General features: G+C 40.9%; 2 protein-coding genes across 6 annotated transcripts; one reads left to right on the forward strand and one right to left on the reverse strand.

Annotated features, from left to right (window-relative positions):
* On the forward strand, positions 1–1,689 carry LOC131709317 (HIG1 domain family member 1C-like). The gene is made up of 3 exons (XM_059011758.1): positions 1–95; positions 770–904; positions 1,353–1,689. Exons 1-3 carry the CDS (start codon positions 2–4, stop codon positions 1,415–1,417), a joined length of 294 nt encoding a protein of 97 aa, XP_058867741.1. The 5' UTR covers position 1; the 3' UTR covers positions 1,418–1,689.
* Positions 1,683–27,712, reverse strand: LOC117401148 (natural resistance-associated macrophage protein 2). 5 transcript variants are annotated; one of them, XR_009311478.1, is made up of 18 exons: positions 27,399–27,712; positions 19,545–19,628; positions 17,941–18,083; positions 16,951–17,073; positions 16,470–16,589; positions 16,189–16,295; positions 15,563–15,633; positions 14,925–14,992; positions 14,448–14,603; positions 13,845–14,003; positions 13,500–13,586; positions 13,277–13,396; positions 13,038–13,187; positions 12,446–12,519; positions 11,963–12,116; positions 11,640–11,693; positions 4,625–5,794; positions 1,683–4,350 (listed from the first exon to the last, which is right to left on the reverse strand). XR_009311478.1 is itself a non-coding variant. In XM_059011753.1 (17 exons), the coding sequence occupies exons 1-17, from the start codon at positions 27,499–27,501 to the stop codon at positions 5,717–5,719; spliced, it is 1,851 nt and encodes a 616-aa protein (XP_058867736.1). In that variant the 5' UTR covers positions 27,502–27,712; the 3' UTR covers positions 1,683–5,716. The 5 variants fall into 5 exon arrangements, 4 of the variants coding, with proteins under 4 accessions (XP_058867736.1, XP_058867740.1, XP_058867738.1 ...); XM_059011753.1 differs by having other exon boundaries at positions 1,683–5,794; XM_059011757.1 differs by lacking the exon at positions 27,399–27,712 and adding an exon at positions 26,959–27,019 and having other exon boundaries at positions 1,683–5,794.
* Positions 27,713–27,963: the final 251 nt, after the last annotated feature.

The raw sequence follows: 27,963 nt of genomic DNA on the forward strand, positions 1-27,963 counted from the left end.
AATGTCTTCCCCCAACGATTGGTCCGCGTCAGATTATAACAGCCAGGCATCTAAACTGCTCAAGAAGTCCAGGGATTCTCCATTCGTACCGATAGGTAAGTTGCAGACAGAAACACGCTTTGTGGTTTAAATTAGGTGGCTCAAGGATATCTGTCCAGGTGAAAAGGCACTTATGCCGGTACTTTTTATTTCCTGGTCATCTATTGAAAATTAATGTACCCCCCTGCCAAGGGTACTAACCAAAGAGATGCCAGGAAATAAAAAGCCAATTTTCTAATAAAGTATAAATCCTGTTCATTCACTGTTACAGAATCATTTGTGGTCCCAGAGTAGCTGGGTAGTTGTAGTGAAGTATCACGATACACGACCTCAGTCACGATGCACATTCATTTCTACCTTAGTGTTTTGTTGGCACAGTAATGCAGTATTGACAATTTTAAAAAAAGCAGCTTTCTGAAGTCCTGACTTTCACCCACAGAGGTCGCCACTCTGAAGAATAAAGGAAATAAGCAACAAAGGGTATCAGCTAACACAGATCATGTGCAGTTTTCAATATCGCATTTGAAAAACAAAAACAAGCATTCTTAAAAGAGCCGTTTGCTGAAGAGCACTGCTGAGCCGCGTTTAAGCACCTGAACACAGACATCAGAAGTATAATCACACTAGGAACCGCTCGCAGTGATGGCAAACCTCATGGAAAGGTAAAGGGGACAGTGGAGATGAACCGTGATCGGTGTTGATGTCATTGCTGCTGTGCCCCCGTCTGCAGGAATGACTGGCTTCGCTGCAGTGGTGGCTTATGGGCTGTACAGGCTGAAGCACCGAGGCAGTACAAAGATGTCTGTCCATTTCATCCACATGCGAGTGGGAGCACAGGGCTTTGTGGTGGGAGCTATGACCCTAGGTAAGCCAGCCTGCTTCTAACCCAGCAATCTCTACTTTTATAGCGTGATAACTAGTGCTTTTAAAAAAAAAAAAAAAACATCTCCTTACCTCTTTAGTTTCTGTGTAGCCTCTTTATCTGATTTTGAAATCGGCTTCACCTGTTTTTTTCGAACCAGTTTTAAATCGTGCCTCCCCACTGTAATCCACTGACCCTTTGCCTTTTTAAAAATGTGTATTTGTGTGCAAGACTGTATGTGTAGAGCATTTTAGTATACTGAAGCTGAAATAAATTGATCTATATACTGTTACATAAACACACAGGCTAACACCTATACTTGGGCTGCATAATTGTGACTGTTCTAAACGTTAAACACTTGGCTGATGTTTAAACTCTGATTAGCTCACTACTAGACAGTAGAAACTATATTATGACAATGATATGTGTTGGTCTTTCTACTTCCATTCAGGAGTTCTTTACTCCATGTATAAGGACTACCTGGCACCTAAGGATCCTACCAAGACGAATAAATGACCTGGAGAACTCCTTCAGAGAGATAAAGGACTCGATCATCCTAGAACATATCCCGTGTTGTATTTGTAATTTTTTTATTTAAAGATATTTATTCACTAACAGGGCCTGTTTAAATGTGTATATTGTATAAACTCACATTGAGGGACGCTGTCTCTTCTGTGGCCTCGCTGTTTAATTTAACACACTTTGTAAATATACTGGGTATTTAACTGAAAGAGAAACAACAACATAGAAAATATGTTTGCAAAAAAAAAAAAACACAAAGTTTTGTAAATAAAATGATTTTATTTGTGTTAAGGCTTGGCAGAGCGTTTTTTTTTTTTAATACAGATTTATTTTGTTTTCACAATGTCACACTGATGTAGAAATTGTACACAACCTTTGTTTCCCCACATTTTAACCCCTCTGGTTCCACTCCGTCAATGGAGCTGAATGCTGTACAGCCACTACAGGGGCGGAAATCAGACTCCTATTGCATAGCAAGTTTCACTCATTCCAGGTTTTACTATGAGCTTGATTAGCCACGGTGTATAGGTAACAGGCTCAGGCGTGTCTTGTTAAACTCATAGTAAAACCAGGAATGGATCCAACTGCTATGCAATGGGAGTCTTATTCCCATCCCTGCATCAGTGTTGGTCTGTGTCGGGATACAGCGGGCTGAATTCTTAAAGCTATTTACTCCAAATTGACTTTGGCATTATTTTTGTCTGAAAGGAGTAAGAAACCAGGCTTCCCACAAGCCCCCAGCATCAGATGCCTGACTTGCTTATCCCTGGCTTGTTAACTTTATTGGGTGTGTTATTACTCTGTGAAAAGATCATGCTAATGTGACGTTTTCAAGTAAATCGCTCTGAAAATCTTGCCCAGTTTGTTGTAGTGCACGGCAACAGCAGAGGTCTCTGCCTCTCACACAATATAATACATTTCACTGGCTTTTATTCATGACTTTCATATACAATCAATCATCTAAAAAGCGAACCTACTATACATTAAGTTAAAACGGATTGCAGTTGAGGTCCAGTGCAGCTATAATGGCTGTCCTTGTTACCAAAAATATCTTCCACATTTAAGGCTGGTTATTTTCAGTTTAATTTTTTTGTAATTCTCAGGTGTATCAAAAGAAAATACTAGGGGTGTAAAGATACATTAAAGACACAATATGATATTTATCACGGTGCAGGTGATGGTTCAGATTGACTCCTTGAATGATGCATAATCAAATGATCATTTAACGATGGACTAGTTTGTAAAAATAAATTGCCATTTGCTGAACTACAATAAGCAATATTACTACAACGAGACATATTAAGATACGATATATCATGTAAAGAAAGTATCACGATTCATCAATACGCAATTAATAGTTACACCCGTAGAAAATACCTATTTATAACCAAGCAACCACCTGTATGTTACAAGAGAAAGCTGCACTGAAACAGAGCAGCTTCTCCTGTTTAATCAATATCGTAGCCTTCAGTATTTACAATTGTACCAGTTTTTTTTTTTTTTAACAATAAAACCTTACTAAATATTAATATAAATTAATTTATATACTGTATGTTATCAGACGTTTCAACCCTTTGCTTTAAAATAGTTAAAAATAAATAAAAAAAATTAGGGCCCATGGTGACAGGCCTTTACAGAAACAAACGACTAACAATTCTGAAATTGTGGGACCGATCACACTGAAGAAATACAGCTCCACCTTGTGGTGAGAAGCTGCACCATCTACGACAGTAAAAACAAGAGACCTGAGCCTTCTTTATTTTATAACGTCACCCCATTTAAAATAAATGGATGCATGCATGTTATCAACTCAGGTTACCGGTGGGCATAAACAGTCCAGTGAAAACCACACAACAGTGCATGGCAGTGGGAGTCACTTTTGTGTACTGGAAACCGGGAACTATCTCCATTTTGTGGCTGTCTCACTGTGGACACAGACAGCAACAAATATTTGCACGTGTAAACTATACATATGGTATATAAACTGAATTGAGTAATTATGCTAATTTTGTGGCATGTATATTTTGCCATATATAAAACACTAGCAGTTTAAATAATCTGTTTTTTTAATCTGGTCCAAGCAGAATCATTTCTGTATCACCAGATATAAATACCATGAGAGTCTGGGAGCGCAATACTAGAAAGAAATACCGCTAAAAAAAAAACCCTGGACGGTTTACAGCCACTGTGACCTGGTGTTAATAACCCTACTGGTCTAAAACTACAATTCCAGTCCAGCCCCATTCAGGAGTACCTATAATCAGGGTTGGGGTCAATTCCTGTTTTTCAATTCCAATTGGAAGGAATTGAAATTGATATTTTAGAAACATCATAATGGTTGTGATTGTTCGACTGCTTTCACTTGAAGCCAATTGAATTGACTAACAAACAACAGTGACTTCAAGTAATCTGTTGCCAATGTGAGAAGCTCGTTTGAACAGAATGCTGCTCATTGGATTTTTGATCGGTGATGTGCTGGGAATTGATTTTCAAAAGGAATTGGAAAACAAACAATTGACCTCAACCATCCCTATAATTAACAGCATGATTTGACTGGCTAGCCTTATACATTGCATATTTATATAAAAGAAAAACAAGGCATTTGGTTCATGAGGATAGCTCCCCTTCCCTGCAGATCACCGTTAACCCTTCTGCATATTATTTGAAATAAACCAATGCATTTTTGTTTAGTAAGTGCAAAACTACATACAAACCAGCGGCAGGGATTTCTATGAGATTTATCAGCGCTTGGGAACAGGAAAGGGGAGTTTAATGTACAGTGCTGTATGGTGAGAGACAGGTGAATGTGGGTTATCCTTGTTTAAAACACTACCCATTGGGTACAACTATACAAAGTTTGACCAAGAAAGCTTTTGGTCAGCTTATCGTTTAGTGCAGTGGTTCCCAACCCTGGTCCTGGGGACCCCCTGTGTCTGCTGGTTCTCCTTCCAACTGAGCTCTCAATTAATTAACGAGACCCTTCATTGAACTGATCATTTGCTTAATCAGACCTTTGTAATGGTTTTCAGCTCTTAAAACAGTTGCAGGGGTTCAAGTTACTTATGCAACTGTTAAGAGCTGAAAACAATTTAAAAGGTCCAATTTATCAGTTCAATGAAGGGTCTCGTTAAGTAATTGAGAGCTCAGTTGGAATGAAAACCAGCAGACACAGGGGGTCCTCAAGACTGGTTTGGGAACCACTGGATTAGTGTATTCTGTTTCTCTGTGGCTCTCTCTGACCTTAACCTTAACTAGTAAGCAGACAATAAGAGCTCACAGAAGGCTAAACCACTGGAGAATGTGGTCAGCATTCACCCTGTGTAAAATCAAATGGGATCGCTGGACACTCCAGCTTTGGATAGTTGAATTAATTTTACGATTCGATATTTGTCTGGAAATTAAAATATATTTTTTTAAAACGAGAGAACTCCAGACCTTCTTTTTTTAAAAAACAATTGAGAAACGTTTGAGGAATGTGCATCAATGTAAGTCGGACACACTGTAGGTAAGCAAAGACAGACTAACAGCGACTTACATCCCCAGACATCTTAAGAGAGTTCTCTGAACTCATGTGCTGTCCTTCTCGCTGTGATTCACTCTGTATCACTTTCTGTTTCAATCGACACATCAAGGTCAAAGCACCGCTGTGTGTCCTCAAAACAGCTCTCTGTCTAAACATCGGTGCAACCGTTAACCTGTCCCCCTGCAACGCTCTCCCTCAAGCGCATGTTTCTTCCACTGACTTGGGGCAGAGTGTTGCAGGGGGGACAGGTTACTGGTTGCACCCTGTTGTACCAGATGTACTCAGAGATTGGCCATGATGACTGTGAAAGCTCTGTTGAGGCCACAGCGGTGGTTTAAGCTATTTATAAAGTCTCCAGGATGTGAGGGCTAAAACCAAAAATGATACAAAGTGAATCTGAAGAAGAAGACTACATTACGATATCTCTTATATTTCAAGTCTTTAAAGAACAGGCTAACCAAGTTTTCCTCACAGTGTAAATGGACGTACATTTATGTACACAAAGGTGTACGGTTATGATGTCTATCAAGACAGGGGCATGAAGAAGGAGGAGCAGGTTGAGAAAGGGCTTTTGGTGAAGGACAAGACAATTCTGATATTTAAAAAAAATATTATAATAAAAAAATAATTGTCCACAACTGACTGAGCGTCCCTGTAATTTTAGGGGTTATGAAGACGTGCATCTCTATAAGAGAAACAGGAGAGTTATTATTTTTTTGGGAGGGGGAGAGGGGAGCTCCATCTCACCCAGCACTGGTCCTCCAGCCCTGCTATCTTTCCACACACATGCTGCTGTCCACATCGTTCAGCAGGTAGAGGTCAGAGTGCCCTGTTAGTCCCAGACGATACTGAAAGAGAGAAGGAAGCCAAATTAGAAAAAACAAAGGGTTTTTATAATCACCGCTGTTTAAATTGGTGCTGGGACAAACGTCTGAATATTCGACGCTGCTTGAAATGTATTCAGTGGCGTTCGTATTCGTTCACATAACAGAATTTATAAATGACTGGGTCGAAAAGATGCAAAGGAGCTCAATGTATAAAATACGTCTGAAATAAATATCACTCATTCTGCTGTCCGGAAGACTCGGCTTTCTTTAATAGGCAAGACGACCGGGTTTGTTTTACAGTAAAAACAAAAAATGAAATACTCAAACATTCGTTTAAATTTTCAACGAATATTAAAACACGTTCGCCCCAGCACCTAGTTTCAAATCCTTAAAATAGGGTACATAAAAAAAAAAAAACATCTAACAATTCACCTTGTGCCCACAGGGCAAGCACAGGTACATCTCAATCGTATAGCACTAATAAAAAGAGAGACCCAAGTGGTTTGATGCACCATTGTTTAATCAACTTTAAATATTCCACTGTGTCGGAGTTCCTTATCATTGATATGTCCAGAGGATTAAACAATGTGGCATTGATTTTGTTTCCACAGTAATGGGTCACTCCAGATCAAGCAGACCAAGGGCAGGGGTTTGCTTTTGCAAATCACTTGAATAACCTTTTATTTTTACAATTTTTACAACCTATCCCGTCCGGGCAGCGCGTGGCCAATTGTGCGTCGCCCCCTGGGAACTCCCGTCCATGGTCGGCAGTGGCATAGCTTGGATTTGAACTGGTGATCTCCAAGCTATAGGGTGCATCCTGCACTCTGGTCTTTACTGGATGCGCCACTTGGAAGCCCCACTTAAATAACCTGGCACTTTCTCACCATGAGTTGCACAGGATTTATTTTGCATGCATAGCATCCTGGAACCCCTTTCCAGCACATTCACTGTATCAGTAACCCCAATGAACCCCACTGGAGCTGCAATGACCCTGGTTAAGACAATCACAGTCCTACTAAACATACCGCGAGGACTCTTTGTATCCATTTGTAAAACATGCATATTATTTCATTCTTTCTCTGTTCGGATGAGTGCAGCTCATTGTCACTTGAAACAATTCAGCAATAAATCACGATGGAGTCTAGCAGGGGTCAGGGAGTCTGGTTTGAAATCCATCGCTCAAAATCATTGTAGAGTTAAAAACATGTGCATACAGGAGTGAAAACAGCAGGAACGGCTGGCATTACAGCACACTCTCAAAATAGGGTGTCAGAGGACCGATTCACTCTGTAGAATAGATGAGATGCATTATCCGGTTTCAACTTTACTGAAACAAAGAGGCTTGTGAAAACTGCGGTCTCACAGGCCTCCGGAACAACTGAAACACCTTGATCTGAATCAGAGCCGTCCTGGCTGCGCTACACCCTATTGACAGTGTTATGGCAGGTGCTTCTAGTATTTTACTTCCATCGTGTGTATGTTTGTGGGAGAAGGCACTGGGCTGGATGGATTTGAAAACAGAACCCCTGCCCCCTGCCCCCTGCCCCAGGGATTATTTTGAACCATCAGTCATGCAAACCCCTCTAACTTACCACAACGCAGAGCAACAGCTCAGCCATTCCCTTCTGCATGTCAAAAGAGATGCCTCAAACATTATCGTTTACCACCGAGGGCACGGTCACAGCTCATTTAAAACTGATGGCAGTAAATTTGAGTTTAGGAAAAAGCAGAACTAGCAAAACTACTCCTGTAACCCTGACGTATGACGTCAAAAGAAAACCAAATTCATTTAAAAACCTATGGAGTGAAAAAAAAAAAAGACCTGCGTTCATTTACAGTTAGAAAGCTTTGTATTAGATACAGAGCCTGAGTAACCACTGATTAACTTCCAAAGCTTGGTAAAACAAAACAAAAAAATGAAGATCTTGTCACGTTGGAAGTGCGTGTGACGGGACAGAAAACAGAAACAGGCTGAACAGCGCAGAAGTAACTCATCTGTACAATGACTACCTCCGGGTTAGAATTATACCATTTTCATTTGCCGAGATACCAACAGAACAGAATTTTTGATGTATTTTGGTTTAAGTATTTTAGAAAACAAATGTGTACATAACCCACTTACTCTATTTGTTTCCTCGAAAACTGGGAGGGTAAGCTTGTAAGAAAAGAAAAAAAAACAAATAAAAAGAGATAGAAAAAGAATCAGTTAAGGCCACTTGATTCAACGCAGCTCAAAAATTCAAGCAGTGTCACCAAGAACGATTCAGACCATTACCTTTCTTACATTGTGACCCAGTCACAAGAACGAAGAGTAGACAGGCAGATAACCCATTTCTCTCGTGTCTTTTGAAGGATGCCACTACTGTTATTGCCTTTTCATGTTTTTTGTGCGTTCTGAAGGTTGATTCGATTCTCAAACAGTGTTAAAACTTGCAGTACTACAAAAGCACAGGTATACAAAGTGGCTGCTAAAATATGTTATATAAAAAAAAAACACAACACTATCTGAATGTTTTGGTATCTGCTATTTAACCAAATGACATGCAAGGCATACTGGATGCTGTTCCTCTTATTAGGAAAAATTGAGTTTGCATGCTGTTACATATAAATTGAATATGGAGTATAGAGATTATGAGCTGGTCTAAGATTGTAACTAAACATTACAGCACTGATTATACAGCACTGATTTTATCTTGTAAAAGAGAATGCCAGAGAAATGACTTGCATACACAGCTGTGCCTTCCTCAGATTCATTATTTCTACAGTACCAAATACTGTACTCTAAGTTACAGCGACAGATCCTTTTTTTTTTTTTTTTTTAATTATGAAAAAGGAAATACGACACACACCACTTTTCTTTTCTTTATTTGTCCTTGACATTTAATTTATGTACATTCTCCACCCCACCCAGTAAGACCATTTTTAAAAGCAGTTTGAATCAATTCTTGTAAGTTTCTCTAACAATATATTTACTCAATTTAAAAAGTGGATTGCTTTTTTGTATGTATTGCTATTTTTATTGTACAAAAACACACCATAAAATACACAACATACTACTAAACAATACATGACTTTTGTAGATTATTAAAATGTTCTTCCAAAACAATTCCTTGCTTTGTATTTGTATTGCAGATTGCCTAAACCCCAAATTATGTTTTTTTTTTAAAATTCTACTTGCATCTATTTGCTACCTACTCACCATCACAACAAAAGTAATCAAAGCTACTTCAAATCTGGTTTTGTATTTATTTAAAATAATTGATCACTTACTCAGCAGCCACTATGTATCAGCTTTGATTAGGATTTACTATTGGGGGGGAAGGGAGATGGTTCCAATGGAACCCTGGACTGAATGCTGTGCAGTTCTCTTATTGCATAACAGAGCACCGATTTCTAACCATACAACATATTGCAGAGGTAGAAATGAGGTATAATACTGTCTACTGCTCCCTACATTTCAAAAAGGGACTAGTCCTTCTCTCAACAATACAGTAATGGCACTCTCCAATACTGCCTTTAGCATACTACAGGTACCACTGACTGCACTATAAGTGAACATATTATATTATGCATGGACCACAAACTTTACGTCTTTAGTTTATGTTCCTGCAAAAAAAAAAAATCCTAGGCCGTGCACCTTAATGTTTAAGATCCGACAAGAACGCAGTTTAATATCACATTCAGACAAAGCTTCCTAGCATTGCACACTGCGTACATTTGCATGCATGGGAAACATTCAAACTTGGTTCAGTATTTAAAAAGAGGTACTTAAATAAAATTAGAGGTGTGGAGAACTAGTTTCACATCTGTGTGTAGCAGACAGACCGTGCCTGCAGCGTAATGTGAAGCGTTTCCATGTATATTCAAACTTGTACAACTGCTTTTTTTGTGTCTGACTATTTGATCACTGTAGTTTTCAAATAAAACTGTTCTGTCGATGCTGTAGATTGACACACGTAGAATCAGGTAGAAACGATATACTTTCCTGCTAAAATTATGTTATGTACCATAGTGACAATTCACATGTACAGCACCATGAAACTACCAAACACATGGCATGCAATTCACACTGGACCCCCACCCAGCCCTGAGTTTCAGAACTACTTCAACTAAAGTACGTCATTTAAATAAATGGTACCTCCTACAGACACATTCATGCAAATCATTTCAGAGCAGGTTTACCTGGGGCCTGACAGTTCAGACGCCTGGTACCTGGTCATTTCACGAGTATATTTAATTAAGTGGAGTTCTGAAACCTAGGACTGGGTGCATCAGGGCTAGTGCGCGTTTCAAGCCATGCAAACTGAAGAACAGCTTATAAAAATCTCCACTAAACGCAGTTTTATTCAAAAACAACTAAAAACCAGGGATTCAGAGACTCAATAACTTGTGCAAAACAATTCTCCAGATACATGCAGGGAACGGGAATAAGACTCCCATTGCATAGCGGTTTGATCCATTCCTGGTTTTACCAGGAGTTTAATAAAGAAGACACACAAGCTTGTTACCCACACACACTGATCAGACTCGTAGTAAAACCTGGAATGGGTGTAACTGCTATGCAATAGGAGTCTTATTTCCACCCCTGCACTATATATCCCCAGTCCACTGGGATATGCATCACCAGCAGCATTAACATGTTTTCTGTATTGCTTTTAAAACTGTTTAAAGAGTGTGCTTGAGATATAAAACACACACACAATCAACATTGATGAACATTTACATGACAAAAATACATTAATAAACACAGCCAGGTTACATACATTGAGGTAATGCCAAGATTCAGAATGAACAAAAAGGTGTTTTAAGGTGGTATTGGAGGACAGCTTTTGCAGTTGCTATTACAGCTCCCTGACATGTGCACAACTTCTTCATGCTTATGGTCATACAGCAAATAACCATAACCTATCAATACCACCTTAAATAACTGACAGCACATATTTCTTTTGCTGTCCCTGCATTCTGAGGGGTACATATAGTACATTGCAACAAAGAAACTAGGCTTTTACATCATTCACATTGCTAGAGATTTTCATTAATGGAATAATAGTGATGAATACATTGCACTGCTGGTATTGAAAAATACTGGTGTTAAACTATGACAATAAAAACATGATTCATAATTTATATATATATATATATATATATATATATATATATATATATATATATATATATAATATATATCTCTTAGGATTTTGGCTCGGAGGATTTTAAAACCTGTTATAGATTTCCAGTTTTGTTTTTTGTACAATGTTACCATGCTTTCCAATGGTTAATCAAAGTATGGTAGTACTTTTAGCCCTGAAGTAGAAAGGTACAATTACACAGCCAAACCACTGGAGGGTGACTTGTAACATAGTGGAGATAATTTAAGGAACAGGCAAGTTATGCCACCATATATAGCAAGACGACATTTTAATTAAATCAGCAGCATTGCATTAAACAGCATAAACAGAGGTACTTGCAGAACACAAGGCCGTCTGTATAGACCAGCAGTCTATTGTGAATCCCCATTTAAATACAGAACCCTGGACAGAAGGCAGAAAACAAACAATACTAGCAAGGGACTTGCACCTAACAGTTGTTATTTTGTTCTGTTAAATATGTGTCTCTGAAGTTTTTTGGAAGGTCACTTTGTATGAGTAACAATAGCCCTGAACCCCATCGACACACCCCTCTATCTGAGCATGCATGCAAGCTTTGCTGTGTGGACCCTGTTAAAGCTGCACATGCACAGACAGACAGAGACAGACAGACACACACAGACAGCACCGCCACTGCTCTGCTTGCTTGTTCTCGGCCGTGTTTAACTGTCAGACTCGGAGGGCTCCTCAATTAAGACCACCGGACTGTTCCTTACCCTGCTTCCGATATCCAGGCACGAGACCCCCAGAGCAATCAAACATTGCCACGCCTGCAGGGACAAAGGGGACAGTGTGGTGAGTGACTACTGGAGGAAATAAACAGATAAAAACACACTACAGGTCTTCATACCAAAATGGACTCTTAGTTGGTTAAATTATTCTTGATCTGACATAGCTACACAGCACCAATAAAATAATTGTTCCAGTTAATAAATGACATGAAAAACTGACTACAAAGAAACCCAGTCAAGCAGACCAACATTAGTTTCTTATATATGTACTTGCAGAATTCTGACTGAGCAAGTTAAGGATGACTCACCAGATACCCTACGAAGCCCAGGTAGGCTACGGACAGGAGTGCAGCCATCACGTAGAGAACCACGCTCCCCAGACTCGTCACATACACCACCACGAAATACATGTTGATGCAGCACACCATCAGGATCACTACCCCACCACCGATCTTCCACAGCCTGGAGGGAGACACGAGAGACAGGCAATCCGGTCAAGCCAGGGCTCACCGCTCCCTGAACAAGACTCAACACTCGTCGCTAGCTTCTTCCAATTCATATGTAACTTTTAAACTTAAGCACTTAAAGGATCTTTTTTCCTAAACCTGAAAAAAAAAAAATCAATTCAAAATTGACAAAGCCTTTCATTTCCCAAAGTGATATTAAGTGGGAGTGGAAATCGGTTATATCTATATGCGAGTGATATTAAACTATGGTGTGATTAAAAACTGGTGATCATACAAAAAGCAGGTTTGACTGCAGTTATAAAAATAGACTGGTTTCACACTTACAGCCCGTTGGCGAAGTCGTTCATGATGGAGTTGAGACTGGTGAAGGTGAGGATTGGGATCAGGGCAAAGGGGAGCTGCAGAAAGAAACAATACAATTAAAATCTATCACTTCCCAGGAGCACATGCTCAGAATCCTCCATCTCTTCTAAATGAAATTACCGTCACAGTATACAGTGGCAACACCTCTTAATTACAGTGCTAACATTATCCCCGGATTAGCATTCATGTTTACAAACTAAGAAACATCAACAGGATTCTTGGTCTACAGCCCAGACTACTGATGTCCAGTTCCAGTGACCTACAAGAAGCTGCGATTAATCCAAAAGGAGATCATACCTGAAAAAGGACTCCACCAGGCATTAAGTACGCTATATGCATCTTCTTTTAGTCACTAAATAAATGGCAATTGCATTTTAAAGCTGAAGGAACATATTGCATGAAGGGCAAAACGGATTTCAGACAACCGTTTCTTAAATTGCTCTTACTAAGATACGTGCTTTAAATGTTTTAAAGCACGTGGGTGGATCTAAAATCGGAAGAAGCTGCAACTCGTCCCTGAGCCTGTCTCTGTATCTCTCAGCCCGTGCCTCACCTGCATGCTCTGCAGCACGTTGAGGAAGTCGTTCATGCCGGTCAGGGTCTGCACGTCCTGAAACACGGCGACCAGCAGAGTGGGGATGATAGCGATGGAGCGAGTGAGGAAGACCCGGGCGAAGCGAGACCACTTGAGGTTCAGGAAGCCCTGCACAGAAAATCACACACAAGTTAGATCGGCATCGACTAACATGGACAGCTGTCAGTCTCTCAGTAACGGATTAAAAGGCATCGCACCTCCATGACGAACTGTCCGGAGTAGGTACCGGTCATGGTGGAGCTCTGCCCAGCTGCCAGGATCCCCACTGCCCAGATATAGAGGGCTGCCGGGCCAAAGAAACACCCCAGCACCACGCCCTGGTCAAAGAAACAACAACGATTATTGGAACTCACAAGCAAGTTAAGCAACAGCCCCTTCTTATCCTACTTTTGTTTAGTATAGATTTGCGTGAAGACTTACCCCTTTGTAGATGTCCACCTCCAGTGTTTGGTTGTTGAGAGGGAAGAGGTTGGAGTAAGGGCTGCTGCTGTTGGTGCAGACATCATGCTGAAATGAGAAGACAATAAAGAAGATCAGCCTCCATGCCTCAAGCCAGGTCTGAAGGGAGCACCTTTCTCTTGGGAGAAGAGGGAGGGAGCACTTGAGTCTCCGTGCCTCAGTTGTTACTTCCAAATGATCTGGCGTTGACCTGTCTTTTGAAAGTCAAATTTGCGACTGTATTTTAAAATGGTAGAACATGTTCAGACGAGCCGTGAAAAACACATGTTGCTGCTGTGAACCGATCAGAACACAGGGCAGACTTACCACTTCCTCGTTGGTCCTCCCGTAGAACGCCTCTGCAAAGACGGCCACGACGAAGACGTTAATGAGGAAGGAGATGAAGAGCGCCACGCACGACTCGATGAAGAAATACTTGTTGGCTTCCTTTACCTCACTCTTATTGGAGCGATCGATCTGCCTCGACTGGAAAAAAAATAAATAAATGACATATGCCTCCAATTAAACACAAGATTTGAAGAAACTTCAACAGAATTTTACTCAGCATTTCTACTCGGATCATTTGCTGGGGTTGAACAAAAATACTGAGATCCGTGGTGGTTTCCCTCCTATGTAATGCAACATGTAATCTGCAGTACAATCAAAGCTGCATCTTCCTGTCAGTTTCAGTCACAGTGATGGTATTCAAGAGAACACTTTTTTTTTTTTTTAATGTTTCTGCTACAGCATTTCAATTCAGAAAAACTATTTATATTAAAAAAGGGGGGCTTGTAGGTAAACTTAATTGTTTATTTATTAAACTTAGAACTGCAATCATGTTTAAAAAATAAAGAGAGTTGGACTTATCGCTTTGTGTAGGGTTTGTGCCCGTACTGAGAAACCGGAGCCAGCACATGAGCTTGTCCTTACCTTGACCAGAGCGGAGTGCAGGTAGATGTTGTGTGGCATGATGACTGCGCCCACGATTCCTACAGCCTGCTCCAACTGTGGGGCTCCGCAGCCCTGGCAGTATGGGAGGAACATGCCCTTCAACAGCTCCCCCTGGTCCGGCTTCACCATCACGTACTGTCAGGGGGGCGCAGACACAGGGGGCAACGTTAATCATCTAGATACAGCCTGTTAACTCTACCGGGGGTCCCCCCCACAGTCAGGCATAACTGTTAATAGTGGTTGTCTCTGTTTGTTTCAAGTGTAAAACGTCCAAGCACAAGAGGAATTAATTTAGATCATTTTTTTTAAGGGAGGAAAATAAGACCCAGTGCACAGTGTACAGGTAACAAGCTCAGGTGTTTCTGAATAAACTCCTAGTAAAACCAACAATGTTAACTGAAGATCACTCTTTTAATTATACAGTAATGTTAATTGAAGATCACTCTCTTTGCTCACCTCGTATCCGAATGTGATGGCCATGATCGTGATTAGGAACCCAAAGAAGGCTTCCAGTTTCCTCAAACCTGAGGGAAAGCGTTCACAGTTACACTCAATAGACAACACATCCTTCCGGCATTGACTGGGGACGTGAAGCTGAATAACTTACTGTGACCTACACTGTAGACAAAACAGGGACGGAAATAAAAGACTCCTGTTGCACAGCAGTTTCACCCATTCCACGTGTTAATACAAGCCTGATTAGCCACAGTGTCTAGGTAACAAGCTCAGGTGTGTCCTACTAGTAGTAAAACTCGGACTGGATCACACTGCTATGCAATGGGAATGAGAACGCTTTGGTGAACACATCGTCTGCTGCAGAAAGGAAAGCATCCTGTAACTGTAAATGTATTGCAAGGTATATTTGCACTTTTAAAAGCAGAGTAAGTTTAGTTTGCTGCAAGGTTGCCTACTGCAACCCGCATTATATTTCTGAAAAGCTGCTAAAAACATTTTGTAATGATGCATAAAATAAACTGCATAACTTACACTAAAGAAGCGTTCAGACTACCCCACGAGATACCCAACACCTACATAAACAGTACTACCTATATACACACACAAAGCATGCTGCAGACTGCGGACCCAGGACTTACCATATTTATCAAGGAAGAGGAACACAAAGGTGTCGACGATGGTGATGAGAACTCCGCCCCACAGAGGAATCCTGCAAGGAGACATGGGAACAAATCTCTTGTTGGTCATGAACATCGATTTGATTAATCCAACATATCCCACCCCCACCAGGACTTTAGCATTTCAAACCAAGCCCAAGGGAATCACCCTGAACTGCATCAAACAGCTGTACTGTATTCTGGGATTTCCCCTGAATTAACTGCTTATCCAAGCAGGTACCGTTTGATCAAACCAAGCCCATTGCCCCGTTAGTGCAGAGTTTCCCCTGCCACAGCTATGAATAAAAAACACAAGAGCCACCAGTATAATGAAAATGTAACCCTAATGTGACCTACATCCATATGTAAAAAAAATGTACCCAAGATTCTGATTCGCAGGATAACTTTTGCAAAAGAACGTCCTTACAAAGTTTCGTCAACTGGAAAAGTGGTTCCCCAGGCACATGTTAAAATGGAAAGGCCTCTCCACTGGATATTCTGCCATCCACCCTATGCATTTCTGAAGCTGGCTACAGTGCGGACGAACCCCAAGAGAGAGAGTCTATCATCGGGGTACTGACTGCTGCCCCCCCCCCCCCCCCCCTTACCTTCCAGCGGAGAGCAGGTTGAAGGCGATGGCACAGCCGATGACCTCCTGCATGTCTGACCCAATGATAGCCAGCTCTACCATCAGCCACAGGACAATACGAGGCACCTGGGGAGAAAAGGAAACAAGAGAGTCTCACAGGCGAGGCACGCACATCCCAAACCCTTCGGTGTCAGAATAAAAACTGTGCAAACCAGTAAACGGTGTGTGCACTGCTGAACAGGGCTGCCTGTCCAGTGATGAAAAATACAAGCCGACAAACTTACGATGCTGAGCACTTACTGCGGGATACTGGCGATGGCACACTTCAGCCAAGTGCATCCCAGTCACCACCCCCAAGCGCGCTGCCAGCCTTTGCAACAGGAGACCGAGGATCGTGGCAGACATCAGGACCCAGAGAAGCTTAAGAAAAAACAAACAATAATTACATCATATATCAAGGCGTGTCAGTTTTACACATACCATAACAAAGGCGTTTAGCATAACCTACATGCACAATTTTATTCTCAGTGCAGGAATGGAATAAGTTTTGCAAAGCAGTTTCATCCATTCCAGGTTTTACTTTGAGCTTGATTAGTCACAGTGTGCAGGTAACAAGCTCAGGTGTGTGTTATTAAACTTAGTAAAACCAGGAATGGATCAACAGGACTCTTATTTCCACCCCTGTTCTGCATGTCTTCACTACAGCCCCATTTTCCTTTGGCTCTTCCAGGTGTGTCAGGGTTATAAGTGAGCTGCAGGGTTGCACGATCCAATCCAATACCTTGAAGCCGGCCTTGGCTCCAGACTGCAGGTCAGACTCAATGTTTCCTGGGTCCAGGTAGGCGATGCTCATAAGAAACCCGGGTCCAGTGAACGCCCATAGCTTGCGAAAGCTGAACCCAGGCTAGGAGAAAGAAAGGATTACAATAAAATTCAACGCATCTGAAGAATTTTTCTTAAGACGCTGATAAAGCCTTCATCAAAATGTAAACGGTAAATGACAAAGCACGCAAGCCTCCAGCTTTTCCAAACCAGATATCGTTTTTTTTAACCCTTTCAGTGCTGGTGGGATCTCAAGGTCCCATCTTATCTTCGCGCCGTATGTTCACATACTCCATCGGAAACCACGTTGAACCTGGCATCCTCTTCTCAGGTATACTCAATAAAAGGCGTTTATTGTTCAGCTCGACAAAAGCAATTCAGGAGTGAAAGGGTTAAAAAGGAAATGCACTGCTGTAATAAGTGCTGGTTTCAAAACCTCAACACGTTTGATCTACAAAGGGAATGGGAGTGCACGACGTGGAGTTATTTCATTAGCTAGGATCCCTTTAATCTAAAAACGTGCGTGTCGCGTGAGAATATCGGTTGGTTTCTTTATCTGATTAAAACATGCATGGTCATAAGGCTTGAAGCCGAGTAATACTGCTTTTGGTTGTTTTCACTTCCACTGTTGTGGTGTTTCTTCAAGAGAACGCACTGGAGAACAATGTAACTTTCACTCTTAGTAGAGGACACTTACACGTGCGGTAATGAAACAGCCACGTCAATAAATTCAATACGCCAACAATTGATATAAAACACACAAAAAAATCAAATCTTACACCAACATACCTCCCCCAGCCACAGCTTTTAATATCATGAAACGGTATACAAAATGCCTTATGCAACTTTCTGATAACAATATATACTGTACCTAAAAAGATATCATTAGCAGTCACTGCAATTATTATTTTTTTTTTAAATATGTAAACTGTAACAGGATTACACTTGCCTTGGAATCTTCCGGAATGGGAACCTTCTCTTCAAAGTAGGTCGAGAACGGCTCATCTGCTGATTCGGGGGACTCCGGCGGAGAGATTGAGCTGTATTGTGTCTGTACAGTCTGGATTTCCCCATTTTCCAAAGAACGGTTTTCTGCAAAAAAAAAAATAAATAAAAAAAAAAAAAAAACCTTTTATACTGAAACACACTACACGACACAATTTAGGCTGTGCTGAAAAATCTTTTCCCATTTAATATATCTAACACTGAATTTTGAAATATGACACACACACATATGTTTAGACAGACAGCCAAGCAGGGGAAACCATCAGAAAATGTAACACCAAATCCCAAATCAAACCATGAAGGATTACAAAATCACCAAGAAAAAAAAACAAAAAAAAAACCATTTGCAACAGCTGGCTGCTCTGCAGATGTTAACAACTGCTTTTAAAAACTGGATTGCAAGCTTGCTTACAGCAGCATGCATGCTTGCTTTACTTACTCAGCTTAGTGCGCTCTGACATTGCTGATCAGCGTTCAGTAGTACAGTAGACGTCTGCTAAAGAAGATCTGCACTCCAATGCCACAAGCACCCAGTTTCAGTTTGCCACCCTCGCTCACTGTCTCATCTCCTAATATCTAAACCTATGTCATCATCACAGCTTCCTATTTCACCATTTAAATAAAGGGAGACAGGGCATTACTAACTCGCTCCGTTTGACATGAGGAAGCAGCATGCGGTTGATGACTCGCCAGCCTACTCTGTTGCACACATACAGATATTGTACAGGGGTTGGATTCATTGTAAAACACCTGAGATAGGCGCTTTTGTATAAACAGGCTTCATGTTATAAATGTGCAAACTGGTAGACATGGCATCTATTCTGGAATGTATAAAAGATCTTCAGGAAGTCAGTTTCAGTCACTAATGACACTGACGGACTTTGAAAAGGGGGTGGGTGATAAAAATGGCTTGGCCAGCGATTCTGCATTCAAGCAGGTATAAATTATTGACAGTCTGAAATAGATCGCTGTCCTGCAATTTAAAAGTCCCCGAGAAATCAGGTCCTCGTGTTTCAGGGATGGAAATAAGACTCCCGCTTGCACAGCAGTTTGATCCATTCCTGGTTTTGTGGATACCTGGAGATTCTTTCGTTTTGAATGAGCTAGACGGATAATTCCTACTAACAGTAAGCAAAATCTCCCGGGAACAAAATGACCTATTAAAGAAAGAAGAGAAACGCTATGCTGTACTGTAGAATGGGTGCAGTTCATCTCATGGTTTATGAATCAATATCGTTTTGGTAGTCATTTATAAAATTCTATTACATGAACAAATAAGAACATGGTTATTTTTGCCACCGAATACAATGAGTGTCTTAGAACATTTGTTTCAGAACAAAGTTGCGCGAGCTAATCAGGAGGTAAGAAAATTGATTTTAAGATATTGGTTAACATTCCCCTTAAAACCATTCACTTGCAAGACAACTTGAGACCGAAGGTGTCAATTGCAAGGATGGGTTTTATAACAGGTGTCACTGTCCCAATCCTTACTGTTAATCAAACACTAACACACACACACACACACACATACACACACGCTGTACATACCTTCGTCCGGGGGTTGTGGTTCCTGGTCTGGAGGCATTGTGGCTCTGGGGAGTATCTCAATGTGTTCTGGGAAACTGATGAGACCTGAAACACAGCCAAACCACAACAGCATGAACAGCACAGCCAGTACTGTTACAAAGAGCACGGGAGCTCAGGGGAGGAGGCATGACTTAGCAGTTTAACAGGGAGGGGGGTGCCGAGTAAGCAACACAGAGACTTGAGGACTAGCTACAGGGAACCACATCTGCTTTTTCACCCTTTACAAAACAGAAATTTTAGCTGACTATTTGGTAAAAGAATATATATATTTTTTTATATATATAAAGTAAACGGATTGTGTAATGGTGACACTGCATAAAGCATTTATTTTTGTTGGGGGCAGGTGGAAAAACTGAAAACCAGGTCACACGCTACATAAAGCCTCTGTGGTCATGTTGATGTGGCTGAAGGGCTAGAAAACAGGGTGTATAAATAGTACGTTACAGCAGCTTGGGAAAAAAATAAGTCTTCATGTTCTCAGGCTAATGCCTTTGTCTTAAAACGAACCTGCAATTAATCAACACGTTTGAATAATTATTGCAATATATCTGTAGAAATATTAATCATTTAGCAAACACAACAAGTCCATGAGTAACACTCCTCCCCCACTATGGCAATAAATGCAAATTTAGAGCTATTTACAATCATCCCTGCGTTACATTCACTGTAAGCGAGACACACGAAGCCACCTACCGACAGACAGGTTCACAAAATAAGACTCCTGCTGCACAGCTGTAGCTGTGTCTTATTAAACTCATAGTAAAACCAGGAATGGATCACACTGCTATGCAACGGGAGTCTTATTGCCATCCAGGGAATACCCATAAATTGAACTCCTACATGTACAGTGTCAATACAGAAAACGCTACCTTCATAAGTAGCCCATTATAATCTGCTGCCTTCCTATCTTCCAACTTTAGAAAATCAGGGAACGGCAAACCAACAGCTTTATGTAAAAATGTGCCTGACTTGTGCAAAGACTTCAACACCAGTTCCTACAGCGCTTCTAAATAAACAGGACACTTACTATGTTTTTGTGCAACAACGTCTTCAAGGAAGAGGAGACCACCAAAGAGCCAGTCCAGCAAAGGATTAGCGGAGGCACATGGCAGTGTATTCTAGGCAGTGTCACGAGACTGTGCAAGACAGATTGTGTGTGTGAGAGAGAGATGGGCGGTTCCCTCTCCCATCTATTATCTCCACCATGACAATCAGCCTCACCGTGTCCTATCTCTCCTTTCACGGCTTTCTCGCTAACGGTGAAGTCTCTCCGAGTGCTACACCCACGGGATTGGGGTGGAGGGAGTCGGTTGACTTTCCCAGTGCCCATACCAAGAGTCAATGTGCCAAGTACAAAATGCACAGTATTCAAAGACCACCCTGACCTAGATCCACATTATGTACAAGTGCAGGAATAGACATTACTGTCTGCAGCAGTGGATCCGATAAGTGTCTTGAATTTCACACACTCCTACTAAACAAACAGTGACGCTGTTGTTCTCAGCAGAAGGATTTTCAGAATCTTATTCAATATACCCATTCATAAAACAACCACAAGTCCAAACTTTATACTCACTCCTTCAGGGCTACACAATAGTTGCACGCGATGTGCGCCGAAGGATTTGGTCCAGACCCGGAGATTTTCTTCCAGCTGTATTTATTTATTTATTTATTTATTTATAATTTTTTTTACACAGCTCAGTGAATCTCTTCTCAGATTCGAAGCGATATAGAAATATTAAACCCTAACCTGTAACTTTGGTCTTTTTGAAAATTAGCAAAGTATAATTGTTTGGTTCAGAAGGTATAAAATTTCAGGAAAGTTTGGATTTTGGACAGTCTGCTACCTTTATTTATTTGTGTTACTAATTTGTACTGTCAGTCCCCCTGGCCACCCAAGTTCAAGCCCAACATGTCTTCTCAAGCGAAGCCCTGGAATGTAATGTATTTAAAAAAAAAAAGAGAAATGATCCTGGTAGATTAAAAGACAGACAGTCAGACTGCAGTTGATTGTTAAAAAAAAAGCAGTATCTCACATTATATTTATTTTTATCACATTAAAAGTGTTGTGTGGATTAGGAAAATCAGGAAACCACCCACTGCCAGGGGTGTAAACTACCACCTTTCCACACAGAAAGAGTAACACGTTACAGTTCACTGCTGCAAAGTTTAAATCCAACTTTGAGCCACCCACAACAAACTGATCTACCCACAACAAACATCTTCCCACGCAGACATCCTAAATGAGAAGCACATTCTTGAACCAAGCCTAGCTAAAGCAGAGAGAGGCAGGGGTTTAGAAGAAGGTGTTTTACCTGGATTAACTAGTATTCCATTGCTGTTCTAGAGACTTGAGCTGAATGTTCCACAGCGGACCCATGTTCCAAATATTCAATTCTGAATGAAGCTACGAGCTCCAAACGCATGCAATAAGTCTAAAATTAAAAGATGCATGGAACGTAGTGAATGAAGCGTGTTCATCGCAATCAAGGAAGGACTGCGCTCACCCAAACGATTCCAGTTTTAAAATATAAAAAATACATTTAAGATAGTTGGGACTGGTTTTATCAGATCATCATTACTCTTGCACCAACTACCGTTGCCTTAGGTAAATAAGTCAAATTAAAAAGAAATGTTACGTGTTAGAGTTTTCTTTTATTTTTTTCTTTAAATTTGGAAATCGGCAATTTTTTTTTTCTCCCCAATTTGGAAAGCCCAATTCTTTTGTTTCAACCCGGCTCACTGCTGCCTCCCCCAGCTTTCTTAATGTTTAAAATAGTAACATATACATTAACCAAGAAGATCACTCTGCGTTGACTGGAATTTCAAATGTACTATTCCTGTGTTTAAGTACAGTGGTGTACAATTTAAACACAATGCTTGTATACCTTTAATACATTACTAACTGCTGTTGGTAATTGTAACTATTATTATTATTTTTATTATTATTATTATTATTATTATTATTATTATTAATAATAATAATAATAATAATAATAATAATAATAATAATAATAATAATATTATTAGTTTATTTAGCAGACGCCTTTATCCAAGGCGACTTACAGAGACTAGGGTGTGTGAACTATGCATCAGCTGCAGAGTCACTTACAACTACGTCTCACCCGAAAGACGGAGCACAAGGAGGTTAAGTGACTTGCTCAGGGTCACACAATGAGTCAGTGGCTGAGGTGGGATTTGAACCGGGGACCTCCTGGTTACAAGCCCTCTTCTTTAACCACTGGACCACACAGCCTCCTTATAACTGATGCGAGTTACCTTACAGGACTACTAGTCGATGCTGATTCTCTTCAAGAAGACCTCTCATGACCACAGCAAGATGATTAAGTTTGAAAAAAGTACACAATTGTGAAACGGCCTATGTTTTATAAATACATCCATCGATTTCAAAATCTTTGTAAGAAATAAAAGAATTTCCAGACCGATTGCAAAGTTATCGTCGGCTGTGAAACACCAGTTAAAATAATCTTTGCAATTAAATTAGGTAGCCATTTACAACAACAGGGTCTGTCTGTCTTTGTTCCTGCTTCTGCATAACAGCTAGGACTTTAATTCTATTTTTATAGTGAACAAGACTAAAAGCCAAACAGGACACACACACACAGAAATCCCTACACAACAGAGAATAATCACCCCCACTTATCACCCTTTTAAAACAGGAAATAGTCCAAGCAGTATTTAGCAATTTCACAATGTCAGATTATGAAAGTCTATCTGCATACAGTGCTTAGGGGCAGAGTTCATAGCAATCAAAGGGTGGGGGGGCATTGTCAGGTACTGTATCGTCAAAGCCAGCCTGAATGACCCCACAATTGTGTTTTAATGATTGCAGGATTTCTCAGTGTTCGTTTAATATTTCCATTGAGTTAGTGCAAGTTTAGAGCTATTCAGAGTCCATGAAACCAAATGATAGGTAACTGTGAAATCAGCTTGATCCTTCATGACAGGACAAAGCCACACACATCCAGCGTGTTCTAGCTCATGGCCAAAGGTTTTGCATCAGCCTGTAGAAGTAACTAATTTTGCTTCATAAAAGTTGAATGAAACCTGCTGAATAATGTTATGTTAACATATTGAATCACACACCGCTTTTGAAAACTAACATGAAATACTGTACTACTGTTAAGTTTGAATCGCACGTGTTCTTACTGTGTTGTACTGTGCTTGTTATTTAATAAATGACACATTCACGCTAGGTTACAGCTGAGAGAGTCATTTTTTTCTCTCGTATGGGTTTATAAGGTACAGTATCTCAATAAACTCTTTGTTCAAATGTTTTTTTTTTTATTTAAACCAAATGGGTAACACTTCAGATAAATCAAGATAAAACCTGCAGATCAACCGTGCCAATGCCACCTAGTGGAGTGTCGATGTTAAAACACACACACACACCACAGGGGTTAAGAAAAAAAAAAGAATAAAAAGTGAAGCACCTGCAATATGCAATACATACGCTTGTGAAAAGAGCTGTCCCCAGTATTTCTAATGCTTGTTTTGCAAATTGGCACCCATGACATGTTGTATTCTGCAGTGTCAAGACAGCAGATCTAACCATAAGACCCACCTCCAAGTCCCTCGGCTTTAACCACCAGCCCATGCTCCCTCCCAGCCCCTCCGTTCTAACCCCTAACAGCCCAAACTGTACATTATACTACAAACACTTAAGGATTGAGAAAAAAAAAAAAAAAAAAGGTTCATGTTTTGGGCACAGACAACTAGCCAGTAATGTGTAATCATATGTAATAGTACATTGTGTTTTGTTTGTTCTTCTCACAGGCTCTGCCAAAGACACAAGGTTAAACATACCAAACAAGTCAGGCAAAACAAAATACAGAAGTGTCTCGGTCCTGATATCTGTATTGTACAGTGAAGACCCAGCAGCAACCCTGCCTTTGGCTCTGCGATAGCTATTCAAGTGCAAATGAATGCAAAGCAGCAAATTTGACTGGAACAGCAAATTATATAGGATTAGAGATGGAAATAAGATGCCTATTGCATAGCACTTTCACCCATTCCAGGTTTTACTACAAGCCCGATTAGCTCCTATGTATCAGTAACAAGCGCAGGCGTGTCTTAAAGTCATAGCAAAACCAGGATAGGATCAAACTGCTATGCAACGGGAGTCTTATTTCCATCCCTGTATAGGACCAATTGCAGAACTAGGGTCCCACCACAGGTATTCCTAAAGTTGGAATGACATTATAGTATGCATCAGTTTCTTAAACCCAAACAACATCCCCAAACAGCATTTTAATAGTGGAATGCATTGAGAGGAATGGGCAAGTCTCGTAGCACGAGAACATTTTCACTAAACTGTTACTGTTAAAAGACTGATGGGCTTTTCAGAACTTGACTGTGAGCACTTCCCATTGTCCAAAGGATGTCTTGTCTATTAACTCTCTCATATCTTTATAAAGCCAGGTGATTTTTTGTATCTTAGCCCTTTTCTTCTCCTAACTTGGCTGTGTAAAATGCTTATAACAAATTGCACAATCATACAATCCCAAGAAGAAACAGAGACACACACACAGTACAGTATCTCTTGAACACGTTGATGATGTCACAAGCCCAGGCCTTTCACTCTTCTTGCCCAAGTGCTATAAACCTGCTTTGTTACTGCAAGCCAATAAAGTTCCTCGTGTCACAGCACTAAACATGAAGCGACTTGGCAAGACGCAGCAAGAGCTCCGTTACTGCAGATAAGAACAAGTCAGTCCAGTTTGACGACAGCTAGTTTCATTCCAAAGTGCACTAGTGAACCTTTGTGAACCGAGAACTCCTGTTTTAATGAAATTGTCTTTACTAAATCAATATAGCCACTGTCTATCACTTCCTCAATAACAGTGAACTTTCAAATGCAATAAGCTTCTTTATATATACATGAAATGATTCAGGGTGCACTTATACTGCGGTCCACGCCTCCATGCCTCAAGCCTGCCCTGGACTGGAGGGAGCACCCTTTCTCTTAGGGGATGAGGGAGCAGTTCAGTCTCCATGCCTCAAGCCTGCCCTGGACTGGAGGGAGCACCCTTTCTCTTAGGGGATGAGGGAGCAGTTCAGTCTCCATGCCCCAAGCTTGCCCTGGACTGGAGGGAGCACCCTTTCTCTTAGGGGGTGAGGGAGCAGTTCAGCCTCCATGCCTCAAGCCTGCCCTGGACTGGAGGGAGCACACTTTCTCTTCGGGGGTGAGGGAGCAGTTCAGTCTCCATGCCTCAAGCCTGCCCTGGACTGGAGGGAGCACCCTTTCTCTTAGGGGGTGAGGGAGCAGTTCAGCCTCCATGCCTCAAGCCTGCCCTGGACTGGAGGGAGCACACTTTCTCTTAGGGGGTGAGGGAGCAGTTCAGTCTCCATGCCTCAAGCCTGCCCTGGACTGGAGGGAGCACCCTTTCTCTTAGGGGATGAGGGAGCAGTTCAGTCTCCATGCCTCAAGCCTGCCCTGGACTGGAGGGAGCACCCTTTCTCTTAGGGGATGAGGGAGCAGTTCAGTCTCCATGCCTCAAGCCTGCCCTGGACTGGAGGGAGCACCCTTTCTCTTAGGGGGTGAGGGAGCAGTTCAGTCTCCATGCCTCAAGCCTGCCCTGGACTAGACGGAGCACACTTTCTATACTGTGGAGTGAGGCACGTTTTATTTAATGTTTTTTTTTTAATCAGTATTTATAAAACGTTCTACTAGGATAAACACTGTTTTAAAAATCTAGAATTAAATTACTAAGTAGTCCTTAAAACATGCCTTGAAATTGACTGGGGTCTAAGGGATCCATATACAATACCTTAATAAGAAACACGCACCAGACCCAGATTTGGATCCGGACTTCCGAACTAGAAGACCTTAAACCTTTAAAAACGTTATAATATATTCTTCTTAGTTTCTCTCTTTAACTTTATCGTACAAGATAAAGCTGATAAATGCCCACTCTTATCCTAAGCTGCTTAATTAGAAAAAAAGGTCTTGTTTGTAAATGTTTCGTATCACAGACAGGACGGTATGCATATTCAGTTCACACAGTGGCCCGAGGTCTTAACTTAGCATCTTTACCACTTTCAAACATTCACCGTAGTAAACAAATACCATGACGCAAGACCTGGTACAAAACACAAGTACTGAATATAATTGTTTAAGAAAGAATTGCACAATTTTTTATTTTTTTTTCTTACACGTATTAGCTTTATTTTCATTTCTTCTAACCACAACGGACAAGCGTTTTAAAAACCCAAGTGTTACTTACCTAAGCTGACCGTTTCATAGACAAACAAACTTGCTAAAAACAATAAATTAAATTAAATTAAATTAAATATTACACAGGTCAAAGACAGACACAGGGACACTTTGTGAAACACACACAGACATATTTACTCAAAGGGCACGCCCACAGCCGCTCCTCATTGGCTAGAACCGGGAGGAATAGCTTGTTTTCATTGGCTTATAAAGGTTTCCCGCACAACCGACACCCACATCGAAAGACACAGGAATTTGCTACCGACGTTTGATGATGAATATTGCCGGGAAATAGTGGCGGCTCTCGTAAATACTGCCATCTAGAGGTTAGGAGTGGAATTACACGTTATTTGTTGCATTTACTTGTACCCACCTGTACTTACATAAATAAAAGCTAAACTCTACTCCCATACCAATCAGTCCCTACTGAAAACACCACCAACCCCAAATTGTGGTGGGCTACTGCATTTCACATTTCACCATAAGACAAAAACTAAATCGACTCTTGTTGGCATAATGGTATTCGTTTTCAGACCCTGTGCTGATGTTCTGTCAGTGTAGTGCAATACTGCCCTTACCTGTTTGGGAAATGGAGAATATTCCAGGTGTCGCAGATCCGTTCAGTTCTATTGTCTCTTTATTCCCGTTGTCAGAAAGGCCAGCGTTTGTTTTCCCTGCCATGGTCGACTCTGAGGGGTATTTTAGCGTCGGTTTATATATTTAAATCCCTTTTAAAAGTGAACAAAAAACCTACCTGCCTTTCCTTGTGCATTCTTTAACTCGGAATTGTAAAACGCCAACCGGTCAAAAGTCAATCAATTAAAGCGCGCAGTTACACGCCCCGTTGTATTAATGTATATCGTTTGTGTTCAGTGGTACTATTTGAACGACAGAAACGACCCCAACTATAGTTACAACGGGCCACACTAACCCCAGCCCACCTCATACATCGCCTGTTGATAATGCCCTGAAGACTCCAATCTAACCCGAGCGCTTTACTTCTTAAAATGACTGTAGGTAGGGCTCAGATAAACATGAACAGTGCAATCGTTGCATTTAAAAGCTATTTCCCTTTTTTAACTTCAGTTGCAGTTTAGCGACAGCCCTCATCTTTGTGTACCTGTTTTTTTTTTTCATTACTAT

Source organism: Acipenser ruthenus, chromosome 42 (genome assembly GCF_902713425.1).
Source record: "Acipenser ruthenus chromosome 42, fAciRut3.2 maternal haplotype, whole genome shotgun sequence".
Classification (NCBI taxonomy): Eukaryota; Metazoa; Chordata; class Actinopteri; order Acipenseriformes; family Acipenseridae; genus Acipenser; species Acipenser ruthenus.